General features: G+C 44.2%; 1 protein-coding gene across 2 annotated transcripts in view; it reads left to right on the top strand.

Moving 5' to 3' along the window:
• Positions 1–655: 655 nt before the first annotated feature.
• Positions 656–13440, top strand: part of EML1 (EMAP like 1) — an 83281-nt gene continuing 70496 nt past the window's right edge. For both annotated transcript variants that reach the window (XM_086463123.1, XM_086463124.1), the window contains exon 1: positions 656–722. In XM_086463123.1, the coding sequence (XP_086319249.1) occupies positions 656–722 (67 nt within the window). The remainder of the gene's footprint in view (positions 723–13440) is intronic.

Raw genomic sequence — 13440 nt, 5'->3', positions numbered from 1 at the left:
CAGGCGGGAGGCAGGGCCCCCCGCCGCGGCTCGCCCCTCCTTCAGTCGAGGGCCGCGTTCCGGCGGCGCAGGGGCGGCCTGGCCCGGCGCGGTGGCCCGCTGAGGAGAAGTGGCCGCGCCGGCCCCACGCCCGCCGAAAGACGCGGCTCCTCGCTCGTCCTCCCGCCCCGGCGTCCCCGCCCGCCTCTCCCCGCTCGGGCTGCCGGTGCCCCGGGCCTCGCCGCTGCGCTCTCCCGGCCCGCCCAGCGGCTCCCTTCCCGCGAGATCGCGGGCGCCGACAGGGCTCGGCCGCCGCCGCGGCGCCGGGCTCTCCCCTCCGCCTGCGAGCCCCGGGGCGGAGGCTGCGCCGCCCGCCGGAGAGCCGCGGGGCGAGCCGCCGCCGATCAGCAGAGCAGCGCCGCGGCCGGTGAGGGGAGCGCCCCGCCGCCGCGCCGTGACGGCGCCCCGCCCCGCCCCGCGGGTCTCCCCCCCTCGCCTCGGCGGCGGAGCGGCCGCCGCCCCAGCCGCGGCGGAGTGAATGGGTTGCCATGGCAACTGAGTGAGGCAGGCAGCAGGCCGCCGCGGCCCCAGCCGCCTCCGCTCCTCAGCGTGTGGGCGAGGAGGCAGCGGGCGGCCGCCGGGACAGCCGAGGGGAGGCCGGGAGCGCAGCGGCAGGATGGAGGACGGCTTCTCCAGCTACAGCAGCCTCTACGACACCTCCTCGCTGCTCCAGTTCTGCAACGGTAAGGGCGGGGGCCGCCTCCCGCCGCCGCCCCCGGCGAGCAGCGGGGTCCCGGCGCCCCGGCGGGGCGGAGACGGAGGCCGGCGCGGGGAAGGCAGCGCCGGGAGCGGGCCTGCCTGAGGCTGCCGGCGGCGGCTCCGCCGCCCAGGGCCGCCCGGCTCCGCCGCGTAACTCGGGGAGAGGAGGACGAGGGAGGAAACTTCACCCCCCTCAGCCTCCCCCGTTACACAGCGGGAAGCCTGCCAGCCCTCGGCGCCGGGGTGCCTCTGTGGGGAACTTCTGCACCTCCCTCACGGGAATATGTACAGATAGGCGTATGTTATAGGTGCTTGTGTCTACCCGGTAGCCCAAGCGACCGCCCGCCGCTGCGTGTCTCCTGTGCCAGCGAACATACAGATCCCGGGATGTACGTGTATGCGACCGAGCCCGCAGCGCGCGTACGCGACCCTGAGGCGCGCAGTGGCACGGAGCGGCGGCGAGAGCCGTCCCGGCGGCGCGGTGCGGTGCGGCCGGGGCAGGTGTCCTTCCGCCCCCGCGCCCCGCTCCGTTCCCCCCCCCCCCCCCCCCCGAGAGCCCGCCTCGACGGCTCCGCGCACCGGCCAAGGACAGTTTTTAGGTGTGGGATGACTGTGTGGAGTTAGTGTAGTTGGCCTGCAGTTACTGATTTTTCTTCCTGTTATTTTTTAAGGTAGGGGTTCTTGGGGTGATGGCGTCACCTGGGTGGCACAGTGACAGGGGGCTGCAGGGACAGGTCCTAAAAAAAGGAAGAAAGAGGTGAGAAACTGCCAGTATCCTCAGAGGGGGTATTTGGAGATTTGCCTACATACTGTTCGGGATTATTCAGCTAGCTGGTGTTTACTGTTACTCGGAGGGAAATAAACCTGGTATCCTAAATGTGCAAAGACTTCTTCATGGTGAAGTTTCAGCTCAAAATACCTGATTTTGATTCTAGTTATGGCTCTCTAGCAGCAAAATTGTGAGCATTCATAATCTCATATTTCATTGAAAATTGATTTGTGCATCTCTTACTCCTCCAGATTTTAGTAGTGGTCTGGCTCCCTACTGCTGTCTGAACAGCCCCAGTCAGGTCCACATGACATTGCTTCATGATAGCAACTGCATCAAACGTAGCTGCCTCTTGGAAGAAATGGACATGACAGATTTTACATGGTTTTCATTGTGGTGTGGTGCAAGAAAGGGACAGGTTAGCAGAAAACTCTAACACATGTGGACCTTGAGATCGTGGGAGCACCTTTTCAGGGCATGACGAGTCGCGTGTGTGAGCTGTGCATTGTGTGGTGACGCCGTATTCTCAGAGCTCTTCAGGAGAGAAACTATGACTGTGTTACGGGGGTTGTACGCTAATAGCAGATGCCTGTTTTGCCTAAACTTGATAAATATTTCATTGTAAGTATTTTCAAAAAGAAAACATACAGCAATGTATTTCAAAGTTTGTACTCTAACCCATTTATAAGCAAGCTGTCTTCCTACCAACAACATCCCTGGGCTTTGCTTTTACAGTGCTCATGACAGCAGCGCGCATGAGGGAGCAGCAGGAGGAACAGGACCTTCTGAGTAGTTTGAATAAGCAGAGTAGCTTATTTCTGAGAGCTGTCACTCGTGTTGATTTTATAACTCTGAGCACCTATTAGACATGGTGGAAATAAGCTGTATGTATTGACGCTGTACGTAGGTTTTAGAATCTTGGTTAATCCTTAAGTGTTATGTTCTAGAATGTGCTGCTGACTAGGTCGCTTGCCTAGATGTCGTGTTGTTGTGGATAGTGAGCTCAAGGGCTGTTGTAAACTTGTGTTATTCTGTGTTTAAGAAAGAAGGGGGCTGAATTCAGAAGTCTTTCCTTTTATGAGTTAGCTTTCAGTGAGACTGCATTAGATGAGATGAGGAAGAACAAGAGAATCAGGCCTTTGAGTTCTGCCTTGAGGTGATGAGATGTTTCACACAGACACACATGACCCGTGAGGAAAAAAAATACAGATGAAGGATGCCAGTGAGGGTTTTGAGGTTTAAAGAGGGAAAGAAAATTGCTTTACGTGGAAGTGGAAAGCTCTTGTAAGTATAATGGGTAGCATTAAAGACGATGTGAAGTTGGGAGTGGGGCAGGCATAAAGAAGAACTGAACAGAGCAAGCAAGAGGTGGAGGTGTGAGGGAAAATGTGATTTTGATATAAGGTAAAGTGAAATACAGAAAGCACTGGAAGTGTGGTAAGCACTCGAAGTGATTATCGCTGTATGCTGTAAGGTTTTATGTTCTGAACGTAGAAGAAAGGATTAATTATAGTTTTACAAGTAAAGACATGATGGAATGTTCTGATGGTCTTGAGCTGAAGAAATGATAAAGAGACTGCCTGCACGTATTGTGTTTGGAAAGATCAGGGTACAAAGCCTGCGCCCCTGTAAAACTGCCTGCGGATCACCTGTAGGGTAGCAATGGAGCTCCAGCCTGGGCCCGAGGACGGCTGCAGCTTCTCCTGCTTCCCAACCCCTTCTCCCTGCTTGGGGCGGGTGCAGATGCAGAGAGGATGGGGGAGGAAGGGAGCCGTGGTGGGCAGGGGATTGTGATGGGGATGAGGGAGCAGCATCTTGGCTGTTGGAGGACCGGGCCAGAGAGGAAAGGAGTAGTGTGAGGGCAAACTTACCCCAAGCCCCCCTTTCTCTCTAGAAAGGGCTCTGTATTTGGGAGAATAATTTGGGTCATTCCCCCCCCCCTTCTTTACTCTAATGCAAATCTAGTCTGCATGATTGTTTAGCAATTTTTATGGGTTGCAATACATAAAAAATACAGTAAATAGAGAAATAAGAGAGAGAAGAAAGAGGTGAGGAAAATATGTTCATTTTGAGCTGCATGTCTAAAATCTAGGGCAAATATTTAGCACAGCTAGTTCAAAGACACCTAACTTTCTTCAACTCTGCTTTAGAGAACGGTAAGGGTAGGGTTGGCATTTGAGAAACACTGTGTTAATGAACACAAGTGTCAGTCTGAGATTGCAAGTTTGTATTTCTCGCTTTCATGCTGTGTAATTTTAGGCAAGTTATTTCATTCTTGTTGCCTCAGTTTCTTTAGTTGTAAACTCAGAGGAAAGTACATAGCTACTTTGGAGGAGTTTATCGCATTTGTTTGAAATCTCCTTGATTTTCAGAGGACAGTCTCTTCAGATGCACAAAATGTTTTGCTAGTTGCTCTGCCCTTTCTGTTTGTTTGTTTATTTTTAAGGTAGACACTCAAATAACTCCTCTTAATGCCTGTCTAAGGACAGGTCTCAGCTTACATCTCACTTTCTAGGTAATGAAGAACACTGTTGTTTTATTTTGCATGTAAGTAAAGCTTGGATAATATTGACTGTGTCTGGTTATAGATACCTTCCTTGGTATTGATGTAAATTTTGTGTAGTTCTGAGATAGAAAGCTATTATGTTTATCTACAGTCAATCAGGATGTTAGTAATGTGTTATTTAATCTGAAGGTAAAAGTGGCAGAATACTGATAAGGCAAGATAGTGCCAAGGTTTTTTAGCATCTGCTTAAGAACTGATGGAGAGAACCGTGCTGGACATGAAACTCTACAGAACAAGGCACGTACTGGAATTACAGACAGTGCTCATCTCGCCTCCAGCTGATTTATTGAGCTGCAGGAGCGATCAGTAGTGGTTATAGGCAGGTTGGGAGGCACGTAGGGTGCAGGCAGAGGTTTGTGTGTCCTCTGACCACAATTCCCAATCCATTTGTAGGTGTAACAATGACCCCGTAAACACGGCCTTCACCACACTAATGGCTGTGGGCAGGATTATTAGGCATGTAGAATGTAAAGGGTGAAATCTGTGATTCCTGCGCTCTGCAAAATGCCTGTGTGGACTTAGTGAAGGAAGTGAGAATTTGTTCTTGATTCATTTACAACTTGTAGCATCTTTTTAATATCCTTCACTTGGGTAGTGGGGAAATCGTAGCTCTCAAATGGCCAGATTGCCTTGTTTGACAGAAACTTCAAATTTAGAGTATTGAGGTAAAGCAGTAAAAAAAGTGTAAAACAAATTCTTTCTTAATGAAATTGATTTCTTTGGCAAGGGATTCTGTAATACTAATTACAGTTCTGTTTAACTGATTGCCTGAAGTGTAATTACTAGCAGAAAACTTTAGAGTTTGAGAAAATTTTGAAGTGATACCAACTATGTTAACATTGGGGGGGGGGGGGGGGGGGGCAGGGGGAAAGCAGGCCTTTTATCTCTGACTCATATATCTGCAAATGGAGCGGTGTCTGTTGGTAAGGAAGTCAACGGCACAAACAGGAAACCTTTATGGACAGTATTATTCTGGCGGTTGGCTCTTCTTTCCCATTTGACTTTCACACTTCCTCTCCCTAACCTTCCAAAACCTTCATCCAGTTACCCTCTTTCCTATAGCTGGACCAGAATCACACAATATAGTATGGATGAGGGAAGGAACAGTGGTAAATTGAGCCTTACAGCTTTCAGGTCGCTAGTTCAAGTCTGTCAAGGGTTGGAAGAGACCGTAATTTGTTTTACTGTGATCATTTCCTAGGAATACTGCAAAGCGAAATTGGGTTTAATTTGGTTCTCACTGGACAGATTCATGCGCTGTGTGTATGAAGAGATGTTGCAAGTGTGTTCAAAAAGATGTTGCAAACATGTTAATAGCATTACTCATGTTTGTTGTTTTTCTCAAAAGCCTATAACAACAGAAACAGGCAAACCAGCCCTTCTCATATTTCATCTTTAGACCTGTTCTCTCCAGGACAGCAGCACGTTTTGAACTTGGGAGTGGAGGAGATACCCTACATGAAGCTTCTACCAGTTTTGTAGGACAGTAAAAGTTTTTGTTACCCAGAGTTGCCTGGACAGCACTTGCTTGTTTTTTCTTTCATTGGGATTTGTTCTGGCTCTTACAATCAAACTCTTCAATGCAATGCTGGATTAGACTCTACATTAAGTGGTTGTTTTGTACATTTTGGGGCTATATAGAATATAAGTAAATTTTTTTTTTTTGGATCAGCTTGCTTCTAGAACATATTTTCTTCTAACCTGGAATAAAAGGGAAGGGTGGCATACAGAAACACGTTTTTTTTGTGTGAGCAATAATTGAATGCAGAATAAATCAGTACACTATGAAATAAAAATAACTTGCTGTAATGAACACTTTTACAATATATATTGTTAGCCTATTAAAGCTCAAACTATTATTTTTAATAAGACACTATATAAGTAAAATGAATTCATTGCCCTTTAATTAGCTATGTATTTCCAAATCATGAATTATTAAAGCTCGTTGTAGTCATGGATAGTGTTAATTGTAGTTGCTGGAATTTATTTTTTTTTTTTTTTTTTTTTTTTTTTTTTGCTTTTCTTGTTTTTAACAGAGCTTTTAAAAACAAATGAAAATGTAGACCAGCCATGAGAGAATCCTTCGGTGACAGTCAAACCTCAATAGAGAATCTGTGTCAGTGTTAACAGTATGGAGAGAAACTACAAGTATCAAGTATTTTATCATTAATAAAACAACATACAGAATTGCAAATTAAAGCATTGGGCTCTCAGCAGAAAAACATGCTTTATCTGATCTTCAAGGAGTTTTTTAAAAATTTAATAGTACTTTACAGAGCTGATAAAATATGTGTTTTAAGTCTAATTAAGAATAGCAAAACTCAAATTCTTTTATTGAAGCTTAAACCACGTGCAAACAATTCAAATAAGAATTAAAATTGTGTTAGAAGTACATTATTAAAAAGTGAGTACATGAGGAGGCAGTGAGGGAGTACGCCAGTCAGCGACATATTTTTTAATACGTTTTATCCTGACTTCCCTCCTGTTGCTCCTTTCCGTAGAAAAATAAGATGAAGATTTTAAAGTTCATGCTGCAGTTCTTTTGTCAAGAGAAATTTTGTGAAGCTGTAATGAAGAACTTGTCTTTTGATCATTAAAATCTCAAGGAAGATGTGAGAGAATAAGTAGGAAGGTTGCTTGAAATGGTACAATGACTGTATTTTTTGTGGGGTGCTTGCTGTTCGCAAATGACACTAATTGGGCAACCATAAGGAGTTGTGACAGCTTAGAGGGAGTGCAGAAGGAACTATGGGTGATGCTTTTCTTCCATGAAACACAATTTGAAATGTTCGTCCATTATATAATTAAAATGTGGAAGTAGCTCCCTGAGGTTTTTTCGGGAGATGGGGTGGGGATAATGATATGTTAACATGATTTCACTAAATTAATCCTTTGGAAAGTAATTAAGTGAGATTGTCCACACTCCATTACTTCCAAAGAGTAAAATCTGACATGGTCCATCATTTTCTTGTCTTGCTTTGAAATGACTGATTATTGAATAAATATAATAGTCATTTGAAAACTAGTGTTGGAGGTCTCTAGCAGTGTCTTTAGATATTATGGAATGTAAAAACTAATTGCCTTTTTGGATTTATTGTGATAAAAGCAGTTTGCATTTCTTAATAGCATAGACCCTGTATTTGATTGGAAACTTACCTAAGTTTCCTCTAAACAGGAAAGAAGAAATATTATTCTGGTTTTAAGTATAAGTTCTATTATCTGTTGCAGGTCAACATATGAAACATTGCTATTGGCTTGTAGTCATCTGAGGATTGTGTGTGACTGGAAGGCTAAGCTAAGCTTTAAAATGTGAGGTGCCTGAGATACAGAATAGGTGAGCACATTTTAGTAGGTAAATGGAAAAGATAGAGAAGCAGTCATTGTTTCAAGCTAGTAAAAGTGAATATTTTTTAATGAAAACTTTGTAAAGAACCTTGTATTTAATGAAAACTAGGTGTTTCTTTTTCTTACAACTGGTGAAAAGCACAACAAACAGAAACAGCTTTTGAGATTTCCCACTGCAGCTCGTGTACACCTGAGTGGGGATGACTGGGCAGTGGTGTCTGGCATTTTCCTGAGGCTGTGGAAGGTTTTTGTACCCTGAAGTCAGCAGCATTAGGAGCATCTTTTTTTATTATTTTTTTCCCCTTGGGGTGGGTGGGGGGGTGTGTGTGTAAAAAAATTGTCCTGAAACCGGAGAAAAATGCTGACAGTTTCATGTTTGTGTTTACTAAAACCAATTACCACTCTGTTGCTTCCTTTCCCCTTCCCTGTCAAGTGTTTCCCAAACTGTTTTACACAGACCTATTGCTGCCTAGAAAGCACCCTGCCCTCTCCCAAATGGAGACGCTGCTTTAAATAGCTTGCAGGGTCCGGCAGGTGGGTCCACCTCCTGACCCTGAAGTAAGCACTCGGGCATAATGTGTTACATGACGGTCCTACCGCTCGGCGTCTGATGAATGGCACGCCAGTGGAGAATGGCTTCTTGGAGGTGACCGAGGTCTGTGGCTAGATGGGTGGTCTGGTGAGGCTGACCGGGTCACGGGGGGGCAATGGGGTCTTTATCTAAACTGATAAAAACCTGACAGACATTAGCATATCCTGAGACTCAGGCCAGTCTTTATTCAAATCAGTGTCTGCACTTTTGCCTTTTTGTTTTACATCTTCCAAATATAGGCCAGACTAATAGGGCAGCGACAGCCAGGACTAAACTGAAGTGATCTGAAAAATCAGGCCATCTTTTTTAGGTTCCTAACTGTGAACATAAAAATTGAATTTTAACATTGAATTTAGGCGGTTCATGTCCATGGATTGTATGAGGCATGGAAAAAAAGCATATTGAAAATAGCTCAGTGTAACACGGTAAACAATTACTGATGTGACTTGGGGTAAGAGACGAAATCCTGATGCTGTGTGGCTGATGGGAGTTTGGCTGTGGACTTCAGCAGTACTGCAATTTCAAACTCTGAAAACGCTCATGGCAAACTCCAGTTGAGTCTAAGAAAATGAGGATTCTTAGAAATGTTGGCTCTCATAGTAAAAAATATACACTGCTGTAATTTAGCTAACTCTGTGTAGTGCCATGCACGGAGGGAGGTGTGAGGGTAGGTTTTTCCTTTTTCTCCCTTTTATGCTAGACTGTGTGTGTGTGCGCAAGATCCCTGCGGTGGCTGTATTTCAGTTTGGAAATAAGTAATTTCCTCTGTGTTCAGATGTTTTAATGAACTAATTAGGGATCCTTTGGGACAAAAGATTTTATACATACAGTTTTTAAGTTAAGCATTTATATGTTTTGCGAGGCTCGAGGCCTTTCTCTACTGAGGAGTGAGAAAAGATCCATTTTTAAAATTTGGGGTTTGGTGTGTGGTCTGACAGATGTATAGGCTGGGGTCAGCTACTGGTGGCATACAGATAAACCTTTTCTCGAATGGTATGCTGCAGGGTCTGCAGCTGAAGGACAGAATACTTTAAAAGAGGTATGTGTAAGATGCACTAGCTCTGAGATGCTGTAGTTTAGCTCTATGTCTACATTAGCAGGAAAACGTGGGACAAGAAGAAGAAATCCGCAAAGCAAAACAGTTCGTGGTGAGAACTTGGGTATCTGCACGTCTCTGCATTTACTGTGGAGCAGCTCTGATGCCGCGCGCCAAGCACACATCAGCGCTCGAGCGCTGCTGGTGCGTTACTGGAGTGCAATTCCAAGGCCTGGCCACGATATGAACCAAAGGGGGGTGAGTGGTGATGATCACTGCATGAGCACCCTCTGGGTCCAAACTGAAAGACGTGTAAGGAGCCAGTGGTTATCAAAGATAGCGGACAGTGCTGTGGTAGCAGCTAGAGCTGGGGCAGTTGTGCTGTTGAAATCTTTGAGGGATTGAGGGCTGTTGTCTCCCAGTCTCTAGTCTCTTACCATCATTCTTTCTAATTTTGGAAGAAATACGGTCAGTACACTACTCTTGAAAAGTTGCTTACTTCTTTTTCTTCAGGAGAGATTCTTCATACCATGAACAAGGCCATAGGACTTGTGTTGGGTTTGAGCACTTCTGTAGGTCCAAAGATTTATTAACGGTTTGTTTATCAAAAAGCTCATTATGGACACTGATCATGTTCAGAACTGAAAATTAAAAACTCTTGGCTTCATTTGAGCAAAGTTCGATGGATCAGACAGAACTAAAATCAAGGCTTTAACATTTACAACAGTTCTGCTTCACTGAAAGACCTAAACCCAGTCTTTTTAGAGGTGGGGGGGGGGCCTATGGCCATAGCAGTTTACCTGTCATTTTTATTAATTAATAGTTCAGTGTTTTCACCTCTGATTTTAAAGATGAAAAAACAGGATACAATTACTAAGGGTTTTGGTTATGGCATTCCTGCTCCCCCACCCCCCAGTATGATTGACTACTGTATGGTGGGTTTTGCTTAGAATGTTTTGGCTAGATTTGATGGTCTGTTATTTGAAAGACTTAGAATAAGCATATTATCTGCACAAGTCTGAAAAAAAAATATCGCACCAGTAGTCTTTCAGAACAAATTTATAGCTGAATTAAATCAGTAGTTATCTGAACTGTATTTCAGCTTTCGTTTATGGCCTGGATGCTTTGTTTTGGTTTTTGGAAGCAGTTAAGAAACTGAGTTGTGGGATTAAATGTTCAGCTATTGAATTGAAAAATGTTTGCTGTTGTGTTAAGCGAACGTTTTATAACTAAAATTCATGGAAGCTGGAAAATGTGTTTGTTGGTATGGTCTCCCAAGAGCAATATATCTGTATATATTTACTTTTTATGGAGTTCACAGTAGTAAGGCATTAAGGTGAAACTTTACAGCAGTGAACAAAGTAGCGTGCTTTATTCCAGCGTTGTCTCATGTGCAAGTTATTTGAGAGATTCCATTCTGTAGCTGTCATTCCTAGGTAGGATACTCTTGCTGGGACCCTGTCCTCTTATGTGAAGACATACCCCTGGGTGATTGATATGCTTATTTCTAAAATTTGTTTAAACAGGGGGAGTCAATACCAGGGCAACCTACCACTTTTTTTTTTTTTCCTCACCGCCAGGGCCAAGCTGAATTGAAAGAACCCTTGTTTCTGATGCATTTTGATGTAATAAAATCATTCCAACCACTGACTTTGAAGATGAGTAACGCTATGTGATACTGTTTCATTTTTTCAAATAAATGTAACACTGTAATGTAGATGGGGGAGACTGAATAAGGGCTGCTAAAGATGACAGGCTTGGTCCTTCAGGTGTTACGTGGTAGGAGGGTGTGTAGGGTTGCTTAGGAGTAAAGGTTAACAAACCAGAGAGCTGTGGGAGCTGGAAGATAGTAGTATAAAACTCAGGAGCCTGAGGTTAAGTGGATTCAGATCTTGGGGGCAAACCTGGTGCCTCCCCCTGCCCCCAGCCACCCGTTCCCATTTTTGGGCTACAATAGCTGGGGCAGACGAGCTAGCACACGCTGTGTGGCTGCTCGGGAGGAAGGTCTGGCTTCCCCTTCCCGCTCTTGCTCTCTGTGGTTTTACCCACGCAACACTTGACAGACTAATTTGTCAGAGTTAATTTAACATGCTAACCTGACAGAAAAGTCTACACAGTGTTTGTGTGTGGTACTTTGTTTTTGCTTTTGCTGGGTTAGTTTTCTGCCAGGTTGGAGAATTAAATCAGCTTCCAGAGGCAGCAGAAGATAAATTATAGGAGTAGCGGGTGCTGCGGGCAGACTGGGGGCTTCTAGATTGGCCATTGTGGAACTGGACCCTTGCTTTTGTCATTGCAGCTGCTTGTGGCACCATGTGTTCCACGGCATCAGTGAGTTAATCCAAGTTAGAAGTGATACCCATCTGTTTTGTGTTGTAGCAGGTAGAAGTGATCCCCTTTTTTCTGTATTGTGCCAGGCATACTGGTGGTAGGCAAAGTTTTAAAACAATGTGTAAGGCAATACAGGGGAGAGGCAGGCAGCCACCAGAAGACTGTAATAAAGAGGAAAAGTGCTCTTTGACTGCTACAAATATGATTTATAATTGAATTAAAAGTTCATAGAGGTGGAAAATTACATATGCATCATAAATTTCATTTTCAATCCAGTTACCCATTCAAAGCAGAATGGACTAACATGAATTTTTTACCAGTGACATTCCTGCATTTCTTTGGTGAATGTTCAGTTTTTGTGGTTGCTTTCATGTTTGTCTATGTGTGTTTTGTTGTTTTGTTTTTTTTTTTTTTTCTCCCTGGAAGCTATGACTCTCAATATTTTTTGTAATTCTTATGTTCTTTACAGAACGACATCACATATGATTAAAAAAAAAATCATGGTTAGCCCCAGGTGCACAGGTGTAATCACAGTATTTTTACATACGGAATTTTTAATTCCTAATTGCGTATCATCTACTTTTTTTCTTGCACTTTAAAACTTTTAACTATGTATCTCTTAGAATTTTCTTTTGTACATTTGAGAGGTAAAATGTCTATCGAAAGAACCATGATCTCTTCTTTGTTATATTGTCTTTCTTGGGAACACACTGGTTTCAGGGGCACATTGATCAGATTATTCCACAACTTTGCAGGAAAAGGCATACCCTAAAACCAGAATTAATCAGAAACAAACATCCTCACTGTGATGCTGCTACTCTGTTCTCAGAATCAAGTCTGGCTGACTGCAGCTGAAACACTTCTTTTGATTACAGCAGACTCATTGCAAAGGAAGATGAAGATACACAAGATGTCCATGTGCTGAGGAATTTGAACCAAAGTACTCTTGTAGGAGCTAGCAGGTTATCTTCAGTGGCCCTGTGTAGGAAGGCCTGGATTAAGAGCCTTGCACTGGAGAGGGCCGTTCTGTGTCCTGTTTGTTTACTCTTCTTTGCTTCCAAAAGGTTGAGGTAAGCCTAAAGCAGGTCCAGTGATTCCTGCAAGGCTCTGTAGGATTTTGCGAAGCCCAGAAACTATTTGGTCGATGCTGTGTTATTAACCCTGGTAGCTGTGACTCAGATTTAGGAGATATTTGTGTGCGTATTGTTCTGGGAGGATGTAACTTCAGGGGTTTTCCTCCTTTCTTGTTTTTATTTTTTCAGTTTTTAATTTAAAAAAATGTTTAGCCTCAAGGAGCCCTCTAAATCCAAGCCTTTCACTGCCTTCTGAATTTGGCAGCTGCTTCTCTTGCTTTAAGTCTCTAGGCATGTGCGATGTCAAGCTTTGAAGTAGCTGAAGCCTCTCTGGGGGCAGGGAGAAGGATAATAAAGTCTGTACTTTTGACATTTTCTTTCTTTCCAGGATGTATGTATTTTAACACAAGAATAAGTGAAACAACTGATTTTTAGTACAAACCCTAAAATTACCGAATTGCAAAGACTGTGTATCTTTTATGGTTTGGCTTTTATTTGGAACAACCACTAAAATCAATGGTGGGGAAAACCACACATATTTTTGTCAGAGTTTTAATATCTATCATTAGGAACTGTTTAATCCATTTGAGAAGTGGAATGGGAGGTCCAAGGGGGAGGTATTTTATTACAGCCCAGATTTTTTAGATGGTGCCCCATGGACCACTGGCAGGTACCAGAAAAGATGAGGAAAGATATTTGGAAAAACAACACAAGCTTTTGGATCTTTGTACTTTAATTCTGGTTCTACGTAGTGTCTGCCAGTCCCATATGAAGCTCAGTGAGCAAATGTTTGCAAAGTCCATGGCAGTCTGTATCACAAACAGAAAGCATGGGAAAACCTCCCCTGCCCTCACCTGTCCTTAGCAAGGCTCTTCAGGTGCTGTCTCAGCAAGGCTCAAGTATTTTCCCCCAAGAATAAAATGCATATAGGCCGCCTTCTCCTGGCTATTCCTAACTCTTTCCAGTCTGACTCCCATAAAAAGGAGTCTTGAG

The sequence above is a fragment of the Leptosomus discolor genome, chromosome 3, assembly GCF_034619465.1.
Source record: "Leptosomus discolor isolate bLepDis1 chromosome 3, bLepDis1.hap2, whole genome shotgun sequence".
NCBI classification, from domain to species: domain Eukaryota; kingdom Metazoa; phylum Chordata; class Aves; order Leptosomiformes; family Leptosomidae; genus Leptosomus; species Leptosomus discolor.
Note: the sequence above shows the minus strand (reverse complement) of the source record. Positions and strands in the feature narration are given on the sequence as shown.